At 37.6% G+C, this 13,469-nt stretch overlaps 1 protein-coding gene across 1 annotated transcript; it reads left to right on the top strand.

The window, feature by feature from the left end:
- The first annotated feature begins 954 nt into the window (after window positions 1–954).
- On the top strand, window positions 955–12,460 carry kptn (kaptin, actin binding protein). Its single transcript, XM_022745924.1, has 12 exons — window positions 955–1,462; window positions 3,325–3,407; window positions 3,492–3,576; window positions 3,665–3,719; window positions 4,355–4,433; window positions 5,263–5,336; window positions 5,948–6,054; window positions 8,690–8,794; window positions 8,876–8,939; window positions 9,034–9,169; window positions 10,956–11,120; window positions 12,006–12,460. The coding sequence occupies exons 1-12, from the start codon at window positions 1,261–1,263 to the stop codon at window positions 12,168–12,170; spliced, it is 1,320 nt and encodes a 439-aa protein (XP_022601645.1). The 5' UTR covers window positions 955–1,260; the 3' UTR covers window positions 12,171–12,460.
- Window positions 12,461–13,469: the final 1,009 nt, after the last annotated feature.

The raw sequence follows: 13,469 nt of genomic DNA, 5'->3' as shown, positions 1-13,469 counted from the left end.
ATCTGGTGGACAAATGTCGTCATGTGGCAGACTGCATTGTGTGAGCATAAATGTTACTATAGGTGAATAGGCAACCCTAATGAAAACAGTAATTTTTCTAATCATACTTCCTAATGTATACGAGTGTGTCTATGGTATGATGAGTTTATAATGAATCAATCACACGTGATGGTTTGTTTTATTCACTTAAATACACCATTATATCACATGCATTGTTGTAGTTTTGTATTATTATCTGTTTTGTTAAGTCTGACTCTTTCTGACTGTGAATAGTTTGCTGTAGTAGGCTAGAAGTAGGTAGAATTAATTTTCATTGCTGTATACTGTATATAATGTTCTTTATTTGGATAAAGCTCGACAGGGTTATGACTGTAAATAAAATGCATGAAAGAGAATAAGTGAACAGAGACGGATGCAACCAGAAAATGTTAATAGCATCAACTTATCAATGACAGAATCACTTTCATGTATACTATTTAAAAAGAACGAAAAAAAAAAGACAGTAACCACTGGGTGGCAGGAGTGTACAAGTGATGCATTGAATCTTGAATCTTTTGAATCATGAAGGAGAAAAACCGTGTGTTGCCTTCCAGAGCCTCGGGTGTCTATGTATTTGACAGTAAGATATCCAAAAAATATTTAATGTCACGACATCAAATTGTTTTTATCTTAAAAATAGGGACCAAAGTTACTGTGACTGGGCGTTTTCCTTAAAATAAGTTAGAAATAAGCTATAATAAGAATGAATATATCGGCCGTGCAAATTATGCTTTTACTGTTTATCCAAAACAAAACTAAAGAAAAAAATACAAAGTACAAAAAGGTAAAGGATCAAATAGGAGATGCATTCCTCAATCTGAACGCACTTCCTGTTCTGAAAAGCCTCATTTTTCCCCTCGTTGGATCCTTTAGGACCACTGAGTATAATATTTCCGATGACCTGGAACGCCGCTCTGCTCGAACCCGGATGTTTTGCTCCCACTGTGGATAGTTCAAGATATTTAAAACCAGCCAGAAAAATATAGGAGATAATACTTTTTTGTCTTCCAAATAAAATTATCGTTCTTACTGCCGTCAGCCGTTACAGCAAACCAGAGGTTTATCGTGAGGGTTAGCTGTAATTTGAATAAATGGCTGGAAGTTTCTTTTTTCACTTGTGCTAGCTTGATGCTGTCGTGAAGCAGGACAGACACGAAATCATGAACTCCTTTAATTCTTGACATTTCTGATAAACTTAGTGAGTTATTGTCGCCCAGCAGGATGCTCCGTGAGTTGTATCCCTTCGTGGAGGACAGCTTCAGCCGCTTCCCCTCACAGAGTAACATTTACGGGCTGTGTCAGGCCGGGCAGCAGGAGCTGTTAGCGGCCACTCTAAAAGGAAAGGTGGTGTGTTTCAGGTACCAAGAGCTGCAGCAGAAAATCAGACCTGTGGCCAAGGAGATCCAGTTCACCTACATACCAGGTACCAGACAGGAAGGTCTGCTCAAAGCACAGGAAGAACATGGAGTTCACTAAATCTTTTCATAACAACAGGATATGTTTCTACACACTCACTGTGGACTGATACAAACACATGTAGACCTAACATGTAGACCTAATGTCATTTTTTAAATATCAGTTTTTATTGTTTTGTAAAATAGAATAAAATTGAACATCTTCTATTGTTTTAGTTTAGTGTATAATCATAATATAGGCCTATATATAGTATTATACTCAATACCTATGTTCATTCATACACAGTACATTAGTACAAATTTGAGGTATTTCCATTTGATGCCTCTTTAAACTTCTACTCTACAATTCACATTGTCCTTTCAACTCCACTACATCATTTGACATCAAACTTATTACTTTGCAAATTACTTACAAAGCACATGAGGAGCTTAAAAAAGATGCTGTGATGCTATAGATAAAACTATCCAGTAGTTTCAATATTTTAATTGCATTTTGCTGATAATATTTGGATACTTTTATTATATTTGGACCTTTAATTGTATTGGACTATTTTCTACACTGTTCTATTTCTACTTTTAATTTAAGGGTCCTTTCATAGATGTTTCAAGACATATAAAAGTAGAAAATAATGAAAAATAATTTGTGTCATATAGTTTTTCAACACATACTTACAAATTATTTAAAGTACCTGTATTCATTTTCACTATACATAATCTATGAATATGCAAATATTCTTCATTTCAAAAGACACAAGATGTCTCCTATTTCATTGACGGGTCCATTCTGCATGGACACTGAAGTTCTCAAGTTTTCACTTCACATTTGTGTAATTTGCATACTGACCCCTGATTGGCTCCAAGCTACTTGTGATGTCACAAAATCCTGCTCGTATGTCCACATGTTAAACTGAGATTTAAGGTTTCACTGAGAAACTTTCCCCTGTTGCAGATGCACTAACTATACACTTTCACTACACTCCTTTAACTGATCTCCTTGCACTTATTGAATATATGAAGTACTTACATCAAGGTCTCTGCTGCACTGAAGCAATAGTGATGTCCCTCACTTGTAAGTCACTTTGGATAAAAGCATCTGCCAAATGAGTAAATATAATGTCAAACTCTGCACATACATCATTCTGCACAGTGAAGCTCAAACATCACAGTGACAAAAAAATAAGTAAAACACACTGTCGGGGGACTTACAGTGAAGAATCTGAATGTTTCCCCACACAACATACATTTTGAATTAAGTGAAAGATCCACAAATAAACAAAAATAAATATATATCAAATAAGTTCAAAATTCCCATATGTACATAAGAACATCATTCTTTAACAAAATTAAAATGAATAGTGAGTTATAATGTGTTTCATTATGGTTAAAAGTATTGGTTATATACAGCTGTGTTGTAGGCCACACTATAACCAAAACTAAGTGATCAATACAGCTGTTAAATGGAGAACCCTTATAAGGCTTCATTTATTATTGGTACTGTGTCAAGACAGTTTCTCTAATGACAAACCAAAATGAAACCAATCACAACGATAAATGAGACCATCCATCAGAGCCTGTGTTCACAGAGCTATTTTACATAATGGAATGCAAATGGGAAGCTCAACAATTCACAAGCAGCCAATATTTTAATTTAGCCCTCATTGATTTCAGTGAAAATATATTTTCTGCCTCAAATAATCAGACAAAACCAACAAGTAACAGTGTAATCTTCACTTTGAAACTGTTATAAAGTATGTTAATCAGATTTTCTTTTAGTAATGCAGTTTTTGTAATTTGGAGTTGTGTTGTCCTGAAGCTTGTGCTGCAGCAGTGTTGTCTTCTGCAAATGTTTGATCTTGTTTTCTTTATCTAGTTGATGCAGAAATTGTATCAATTGATGCCTTCAACAAGTCTTCACCCAACAGAGGCCTGGTGGTGGGCATCACATTCATAAAGGTATTTTCATGTTAATAACATGAGTATACTGTAGTTTACTCTAAGTGTTACAATGACAGCAGCATTGATACTGATCTCCTGCAGGACTCTGGTGACAAAGCTACTCCGTTCCTGAATATCTACTGTGACTATGAGCCCGGCTCAGAGTTCAACCTGGAGTCTATTGCGCGTGAGTGAAGCAGCTTCCAGATGTGCACGGTCCTCCTCACTCTAACAGATGTCTCACGTTCTCATGTTAAGTGTGTCTCTCTGAACAGAAAGTTGTCTGAATCTGGAGCTGCAGTTCACACCCTTCCAGCTCTACCACACAGAGTAAGTTTGCTGTGGAAGAACTGTGACACACTGTGAACCTATAAACAACACGTGCTAAATGTGGAAGCATTTCACAGCTAGCTTTGTTGTTAACACTAGCTTTTCACTTTCACGAAGATAGCTGTTCCTACAGGATCCTGGAATGGACAAAATACTGCTAGTGTTAGTGACAAGACTCAATTTTGTGATTATTGATTATAACAGATTAAAAAAATCAAAAACAAACACTCAATCCAGCAGCTACCTTTCAATTCAAGCGACTTTTATCCACTTTGAGCATTTAATTTCAATTTCTTGTACTGCTAGTTAACTACTGTACTGAATCATTATTATTTTATTGTTGTTATGAATTAATTTCCCAGTAAGAATCAATAATTTGATCTCATCTTAGTTAATACACCACTCTGGATGGTTGTTCCTGCTTTTATCATCCAGTGTCTCATCTTATATGAAATTCTCTGCTCCTGAGCTAATGGTGTTGGATGAATGGCTCCTCTGACTAAACTATGACATTTTAATGAGATTTTCCAAGTATTCCTGAATGAGTATTACAGCCACCAGTGGGGAAGAAACATGAAAACATGACAGAGTGTGTCTGGATAACAAATATCAGAAACCTTTTCTGTCTCTGTCAGAGTTCAGTGTGATGATGGAGGCAGTGAGACTGTGTTTCTACTCAGTGGCCACGACCAGAGGATCCACCTGTACAAAGAGGTCAGCCCAGAGACTGGATTAACTTCTGTGTGTGTGTGTGTGTGTGTATGTGTGTGTATGTGTGTGTGTGTGTGAGATGAGACTTCAATCAAAACATTAATTTTTTTAAAACCTTCACTACCTGTTTTCAGAAGTATAAAAATTTATTTCATTTAAATAAACATTTATATTTTATTTATTTTTTACATTTATTTTTATGACATATTTTAAAAGTATTTTTTAAATTATTTTTTTATAATTATTTTATAACATGTTTATTCATTTTATTATAACATATTTAATTTAATAATTATAATACATTTATTATTTATTTCATCATGGTTGGTTTTCAAACAGTCTGTTTTTTTGGTGAAGATTTGGAGTGAAAATTGAAACATAAAATAAAATCATTAATGATACATTTTTAAGGCATTTTACTATTAAACTCACCAAAAGACCAGTACATTAGTACGTAGTATGTGTGTGTAAAAACTTTCAATCAAAGTTTATAAAGTAAAAAAAAAACAAAACAAGACTCTTCTATGAAAACAATCAGACCTGACTTTAGAATCTTCTCTGGAGCTTTTGATCACATCACATGATTTTGTTCGAGTTTGTTCAGTTGTTAAAATGTAGATGTTCATCTTAAGGACTCCTTGTCCACATTGAAATTCATCCTTGACTGTGGAAACAGCAGCTGACAACAAGATTCATGGTTATGTCAAACAGAAGATTTGTGGATTAACAGAGATGAAAACTTCAGGAAGGATTTTTTTTCTTGGCAAGAAAGATAAAACATGGTCGTCAAACATCAGAGCCTCGTTGAGCCTGACTCACTTGTTTCCAACAGAACGCCTCCCTGCACCAGTTTGAGGAGCAGCCAGTGGAGAGACTGTTCCCTGAGCTACAACAACTGCCCAGCAAGTGAGTCTGTGTGCACTTCAGCTCTGTCAGCTGTAGATGTGGCTGTTTGGTGGTGTGTGTTGATTGAGACCATCAGAAACTTGTAAGTCACTCTTTATTTCTGTGTGTTAATCTGACATGTGAAATTTTCCTTTAATTGCGTTTTATAAACATTAACAATTCTGTTACAATTAGACAAATAGAAGAGGTCAGCAGCAATATAAAATTCAACAGACAGAGAAAAGAGACATAAGCCTGCAATATTCAGTCTGATTACCACTTCCACAGTCAGCCACAACACGGCCGATAAACCAGATCTTTTATTTATAAAACCACGTTAACCTATTTTATGACATACTGACAAAAATATTGTGACATAACAAGCTAAAGTCATATATTCTTTTTAACAAAATGGAATAATTTTGTATGTAGTAATAACTGGAAAACTATGTCATAATACCATGAAAAATATCTGGTTATAAGGTGTAAAGGATCTTGTTAAAACGAACACTTCTCATTATGACAAAAAAGCCAATATTTTTTGTCAACACATTGTCAGTCCATGATCAAACGTATAATTAACTGTATGTATGAGTCCTAACCCTCCATGCTGCGTTCCTCCTCCCATGCAGTGTGCTGTGGTTGGATATGTTGACTGTAGCTGGCGGGCGGCGGATCTCAGCGTTCGGCTGTCAGAGCGGCTGTGTCGGCCTCGCTCTGGTAAACCAGACTGGACCAGGTGAGTGAGACAAACGCAGAATAATGTCTCTCTGAGATTTAGAGATGTTCCACTCTGTGTTGATTAGACTGCGCTGTTGATATACATTATTTATGTTGTGTTGAAAGTCCAGTATGCACATACCTTAAAAGCCATTCATGCCCAAACAGGTGACGTTATTTTTCATTGTCTTTATTCTGACTGATTACACCTCCGCTCAAGCTGAAGAGCTGCAGAGCTATCTTGGGAATTACATGAGGTCACAGGACTCATATGCAAATAAGGATGACAAAGGTGTAATTTGTCCTGCCCTAACAGGTGCAACAAAAAACATCTGTCCATACCACAGATCTAAGAAGAAGGTTGTTCCTGTGTTCATGTCATATCAATCTCACCAGAATTATGGACAGAAAACCAGAAAAAGAAACATTTATGTCATCCTCCTAGTTAAGATTTCAGTCATTTCTGATAGCTGCAGTATCTTCCACTTGGTTATATAAGAACTACAGAAGTGTCCACACACCTAAACAAAATATGAACGCTAATATAATCCATTTAGCTAATTTAATTTCGAATTGTATATTTAATTTGTATAAAGTGAGATTTCCATGTCTTGTTTGATCATAAAGCAGGTCTAGGTTCTATATTAATACTGTGAAAGTATCTAAGCCCTCAGTCCACAGAGAAATGCACACAGCCTGTATTCAGAAACTGAGCTTTAAAACGAGCTGGCACGACTTCTGTAACTTTGTGATGCCACAACAAAGCAGACACCACTCTCAGCCACACCCCAAGCCCCCCCCCCACTTGGACCCACCATCCAGCCTCGGAGGATTTGGTTTCTCAGAGTGTTTACCTGAAATTTACCTGAAGTCAGCCAATCAGAAGAGGCTCAGAGCCTCCTCTCTTCTGATTGGCTCATCGACCTGCTGTTACTAGAGCTCCAGAGAGAAGCCTGAGAGAGGAGATGTAAAACTACAGTGAGATGGTTTTTGGTTCTTAAAACCACAAATATATCTTCTTATGGATCAACACTTTAAATAAAACATTTAAAAGGAGATATACATTATTTGTTTGGGTCTGGTTACACTGATAAATGAATATAGCAACAATAACAATTTAGGCCTTTTAGCTCAATGCTATGACTACAAGGTTTGCAGTGGGCAAACCAACATGAAATAATTCATAAACACCTCCAAGTCAGAATAACAAGAGGTTTTCCTGTTCTTCCTATTCTGCTGACATTGTGTGAGTGTAGTGTGTTTCTGAAATCACTTCCTGTTTTCACTCACTCACTGTGGACCTTTTTCACAGCAGACACTTTCACTTGTCATAGTTGGAAAAGCACAGGTGTTACTAATAACACTAATGATGGGTCTGTTCTATTCAGGTGTCCCAGTAAGACAGTGTGACAGTGAGGCAGCATGAACAGCACCAGTACCCAGTTTTATCATCCACACCTGTGCTTTTCCTGCTGTGACATGTCAACATGTCTAAAATGAAGAAGACCAACATTCAAGCTCTGTCCCAAAATACTCCCTGTTTACTACATAATGCACTATATTTAAAATCCCTACATTGGCACAAAAACAATCCCACACACCTGTCCTTCTGATGCAAAATGATCCTGCATTCATGCAATGTTGGCAGAGTGGGAAGAGGAGGAAAAACATCCCTTACTCTGTGTTCACACATTATTTTGAGGTGCTTAGCCCTGGTGTCAACCTTTTTGTCGCACCAGATAAACAGCCTGAAGTAGCTTCTTCTGTTGTGTTACATATTTGTAGCAGTTCGCTACGAAGTGAAAGCAGATACTAACAGTGTATAGCTCCTGTAAAGTGAGTTGAATCAGTTGTATTAGATTAGCTGTAGCATTGGCATTTTATTTTGATGTAACTGCCAGTTGTGGTGCAGCCAACATGTCTGTAGTAGTTTTCACTAAGTGGGTGATACCATTCGTGACAGAGGCTCTCGATGTCTCAGACTGGACGTGAATGGGTGTTTCCCACTCAGCTGCTCATAATTGCGGTTTATATGATGTGAATGCGGCAGGACAATGATTAATATAGATTATAGGACCACTAATATAGGGAGTAGTGAAGGAGAGAATGAGGGACTGATTTCAGACACAGCCTCCATAGAATCTGACCCATTTGAATGTTGGGATCTCTAGTAGAAAGTAATGTAGAAGTCCTGAGCTCTACTGGTTTAATTACAGGAAGTTCACACATTCGAACTGTCACACTACACAGTAAATAGAGAATGATTTCGGACACAGCTGTGGTCTAATCAGCCAGAATAATCAGAATCAGCTGTGTTTGTGGATGAGCAGGGTTAGTGAGTATCACAGAGCTGCATTCATTTCATTAAGATCACAATCAGACCTCATCTGTACATTAATCAACAATGGGGTTAATTACGATTACAGTATTGTACCTGTGCTATATGAACTTTTCATATACAGTCAACAGCATTGTCGCATCTGACACTGCAGTGAGCAGTATTTTCTTGTCATTAAAATGTGTATGAAGATTGGTTATAAATGGCATTTTTCTCCATCTTGTTTCTGTGTTCTATACAAGATGCAAAAATCATACTCTAGGACTATTCCTCAGTGTGTGTTAAAGATATTTTGTGTGTGTGTTTTTTTTATCAGAGGTGTTGCAGAGCTGGCGGGTCCAGTTCGACAGTCCAATCTCTACAGTGCTGCTGTTCCCTCTGAGCTGCCAGACGGAGCCCAACCAGTCCAGCAGAGAGACGGGTACTGTTACTGGTCTGTTGTAGTTTGTCTCTTCTGCATCACCTGCAGTGTATCTCAAGATTGTTGCTTTTTCTTTTTCAGGTACGGAAATGAAAAGCTACAACCTTCTGGTAACCAGCACCATTGAGATGGCAGTTGTCTACAGGTCAGAACCAGAGAAAGGTTTCAGTGGAATGATCTTTGTTGGATAAGGCAGTGTGTGAATTCACTGTTTTATTTGTGGGTCTGTGCTCTCTCAGAGATGTCCAGGAAAGCGGTTTGTCCCGCTCCGTGTGCCTCTCAGAGAGTGACCAGTGGGATGCAGTGCTTTGTGCTCTAGTCATTGACCTGGATTTTGACGGACAGAAGGAGGTGCTGTTGGGAACATATGGACAGGTGAGCGTGTCTCTTTACTAATGGACTTTATTACAGTTTTTCTCAATCGCTTTAGTTTAGTTCAGAAACATCATTGTCACAACTCTTAATGCAGTTCTCAGAACAGTTAATCATTTCCCCACACACATTAGAAATATTTCATTGTGATTCTCAAGTGTTTCCTTTGTATCCACACATAGTTCACTACTAAAGACGTTTTCTCAATGTGCTGATGCATTTCTCATCTGACTAACAACTCATGAAAACAGTTTGTACCTTCGTCAGATAGAATGACAGACCTCTCACTCACTTTAGTGCAGTCCTGCATTGCATTAGTGTTTTCAATCAAATCACTTTAAACTTTCTTCAAATATGTTTGTATTTCCTGTATTATAATTTTTGTTTCTTTTTGTCTATTTTTCAATGCATAGTTCCATGTTTATCCTTTTTGCTTTCCTCAGTAACACCAATTATATTGTGTGAATTTACAAATACAGTTTTGTACAACACATATCTGCTGCAAAATGAAACACTGCATTGAAAATATCATGAACACATCTAAAAATCAAGTATTTGCCTCAAAGTCATCAAACACTTTTTTTCATTTATTGTAATTTTTTGGATATATTATGTACACACTGTTGTATAGGCTTGTATATACATTCCCATACAGTGTTGAAACACAGTACAGTAAACACCAATGCAGTGTTGAAAGAGAATATAGTTATTTTTCCAAAATGTTACTGTTGTAACAATTTTTTGCAATTCTCTTTTTCTAAAGTCAGTCAGGTTTTTATCAAAATATCAAAACATTTGGTGTCTAAGTCTTGAAGCACTGGTGAAAAGGTTTAATTCATTGGTGTCAATGTTGAAGTGATTGACTGACTTTGCATGTTTCAGCACATGTGAACAAGGTTTTGATTGTTTTGGAGGCTTTTGCACAGGTGATTTAATGTTATGAAAAATGCACTAACTGTTTTGAGAACTGCATTAAGAGTTGTGAGAATGACATTTGTGATGTGTGAATTGCATCAAAGCAATTGAGAAAAACTGTAATAGTACTTTATAGGATAAAGCTGGTGATATTCTATTTTTAGTGTCATTAAAACTCATTACAGAGCAAAAACAAAAATGCGCTTGTCCATCTCTCTCTCCATGCTTTGGCTTTGTATGTGTCTCTTTGGCTCTCAGCTTGAAGCCCACTGGTTCCAGTGACACAAATCTTTCTTTTCTCATTTTTAAGAAAATGCTGAGTCATTTATAAAAAAGCATCTGGTCATTTTAGCTTTTAAAGAAATGTTATTCAAACAGGAGGAAATGTGCATTTACTGGAGACTATTTGCAGACATGGATTAATATAGTTTTGTTACACTAGTGAATGTTTCCTGTAGCGTGCATGTGGGATAAAGTCAAAATAAACTACAATGCTCATGTTCATCATTATGAAGAAACTTGTCACCCAGTGAAACAATGTGGCTCACTGAAGTATTTTTAATAGTTTTTGGAATCAATGGAGGTCTATGGCTCAGAGGAATAAGATATATCAGGCTTTGGATACACACAGTAGTTGTTATTTGGAGACATTCATTGTTTGTTATGGTCTTTTCATGGGATTTGTTGACAATAAGAAAAATACAGAATATCACCAGATTTACCCCTGAGGTAAAATGACATGTGCAGTAAGAATTAAAAATAGTGGGACGTGACAGAATAGGACACGTGTGTTGTCTCTTCACAGGCGTCATCGCTGACTGCTGTGGTGAGGTGCTAATGATAACAGTGTTTTCTACCTGTCTCTGCCACACAGGAACTTCTGTGTTACAAGTTCCATCCGGCAGGTGGCGGACAGTTTCAGCTGCAGTGGAGGCGGAGCTTCAAGAGTCCTTTGCTATCCGTCATCTACTTAGACTTGACCGGGGACGGTTTGAAAGAGCTGGCTGTCCTCACACTGAAGGGCTTGCATATATTACAGGTGTGTAGCAGGAACATCCATGGTGCTAATCAAAGCTACAGTGTTCATTGTTTCTTTATTTATTTGTTTGATAGGGACAATGCAATTTAACATAGTTTCAAAACAGGGCATGAAACTAATTTGTTGCACAAGGAGTTTATAGCTATTGCCAATTCTCAATGCCTGTCTGTAGCTGGGCTTTTAGATGTACAATGTAATTAAAACAGTCAGTAGCAAAAACAACACAAAACAGATAACACAATTGATAATATCCTACATTTAGCTAAAAGTATAAAAGGCCAGTGCCTCTCTGATGTTCTGCATTTCAGCAGAACAGATAGCTCACACACGTACTTCAGTAAACACAAAGGCTTAGTCTTGAATGGAGAAAAATATTATTTCTAGTGGAGAAGTAAATTAAAACAAATATCAAATCATTGCTGACCTCTACTGGCCACCAGCAGAAACTGCAGCAGAATTGATTGAACTGACTTTACCAGCGTGTACTTCCAGGTCTCGTCTAATCTGTTTCCTTGATCTCTGGAGGCCTGTAATTGACAAAAAAAGTGAATTCCAATTTTCATTTTCTTTTATCCATTAAAAATGAGGTTTTCCAGCCATTGTTTGATGCACCTTGTAGCATCATTCATCATCACTGAGCAGCTTAAATGGTCCGACAAAACTAACAAAACCCTGAGAAAAATTATTACAGTGATCTCACTTAATGGACCTTTTCAGCGTTTCACCTTCATGCATTCAAAAGCACCATATCACAACACAAAACAACTGTTGCACCATTTCTAAAGCAACACTCAGAGCCTATTATTTCTTTTTTGAATAAACTCAACACATCTCCTCAAATCTCATTTGAAACTTGTGTTATTTTGCTCCTCTCTGTCTATTCAGCATAGTCTCACCAGCACTGCTGATCTGGTCCTGGAGCGGCTCGCCCAGAGGGTGTCAGCACTGACAGCTGGATCTGAGCTGGAGTCAGCCAAAGCTCCAGACGCTGAGGGCAAAGATGCTCCAGCAAAGAAAGAAGAGCGCGCAGCTCACACAACATCACATTAAGCAAAACAGTGCATTTTGTTAACATGTGCAAGTCTCAATGGTTCAGACTGAAGCATTTGCATTATTTAAAGGCGCAGTGTTTTCTCAGGGACGTGTGTTCCTAAAGAGTTCAATGACTTTTGCCATTCAAAACAGGAAAACTCTGCTTCGTGGTTTCATACTCAATGTAGGTGACAGTTAAAAAAAAACTGATGGATGCAGTTCATTGGAATTATGTAATGGTATTCTAGACTATGAGCTGATGTGCTGTAGATAGTGTGCAAATAATAAATGACACATCTGGGTCTGTACAGCTGCTTTTGTATTTTGTATTTCACTCCTTTCATCTTTCTGAGACTGTTACTTACACCTGTTACTAAAAAAATCTAAAGTGAACAGCTTAACTCATTTTATGGGGCTGCAACAATTACGTGTAATCACAGTTACAGTCCAGACGTAAGTATTTGGAATTTTTGGTTCTTTGGAAAGTTTTTGTTCTTCAGGCTCTGAGCTCCACAATATTCAATTTGAAATGAATGAATGGATACTACATTGAAGTGCCAAGTCTCAGCTTTAATTTGAGGTTTAGAAAAGTACTGAAGGAGCTGTGGGAGATATAGCCATATTAATACATGGAGCTCACAGATTAGGGATTCAAAAGTAGCTGGACAGATACACATGAAGTCAAACAAAATCAAACAAAGTCACTGCAGCTCTTCATTGTTGTGGGCTCTCTCTGTCTCCAGTCTGGTCTTCAGCAGGTGAACTGCAGCTCAGTCGGATCAGGTGACTGACTCGACCAGTCAGAGATATTCCACCTCCCTCACTCTGAAAAGCTCTGTGGTTGCTTTGGCTGTATGTTTGGGATCGTTGTCCTGCTGAAAGAGGAAATGTCTGAACTTTGTCTGAATCGCAGCACAGACTGTTCTGGTATATATATAGAAGATCAGGAGCAATTACAAAATATTTCTTCCTCCTCTTTAGCGCCCCTCCAGCTGGTGGCACAGGCAACCGCCTAGGTGGCCTGTGACCTATAACCTTATCCTAACCCCGGCCACCCCCTCAGTGGTTAGGTAAGGTTCAGGTTAAAGTAAAGGGGAAACACATATTGACAGGGAAACAGATTCAAACACAGTTTTTTGGATTAGTCCATAAATCTTTGTTCCCGAACTCTACTGGTTTCTTTTTGTGTGTTTTAATGAACTGCAGTCTGGTCTTTCTGTTTTTGAGTCTTACCGGGTTTTGCTCATGAAGTCTTGTCTTGATCATAGACAAGGAAACATGTCCACCTACACAGCATTCTTGACTTGCTGTCAAGTC

Source organism: Seriola dumerili, unplaced genomic scaffold, assembly GCF_002260705.1.
Source record: "Seriola dumerili isolate Sdu_G_001 unplaced genomic scaffold, Sdu_1.0 BDQW01000091.1, whole genome shotgun sequence".
Lineage (NCBI taxonomy): Eukaryota > Metazoa > Chordata > Actinopteri > Carangiformes > Carangidae > Seriola > Seriola dumerili.
Note: the sequence above shows the minus strand (reverse complement) of the source record. Positions and strands in the feature narration are given on the sequence as shown.

Bases quoted from the DNA above. Each gene is read 5' to 3' on its own strand.
- kptn (XM_022745924.1), top strand. From the start codon at position 1,261: ATGCTCCGTGAGTTGTATCCCTTCGTGGAGGACAGCTTCAGCCGCTTC. The intron at 6,055-8,689 runs GTGAGTGAGACA...TTTTTTTATCAG, and splicing joins GGTAAACCAGACTGGACCAG to AGGTGTTGCAGAGCTGGCGG. The intron at 9,170-10,955 runs GTGAGCGTGTCT...TCTGCCACACAG, and splicing joins TGTTGGGAACATATGGACAG to GAACTTCTGTGTTACAAGTT.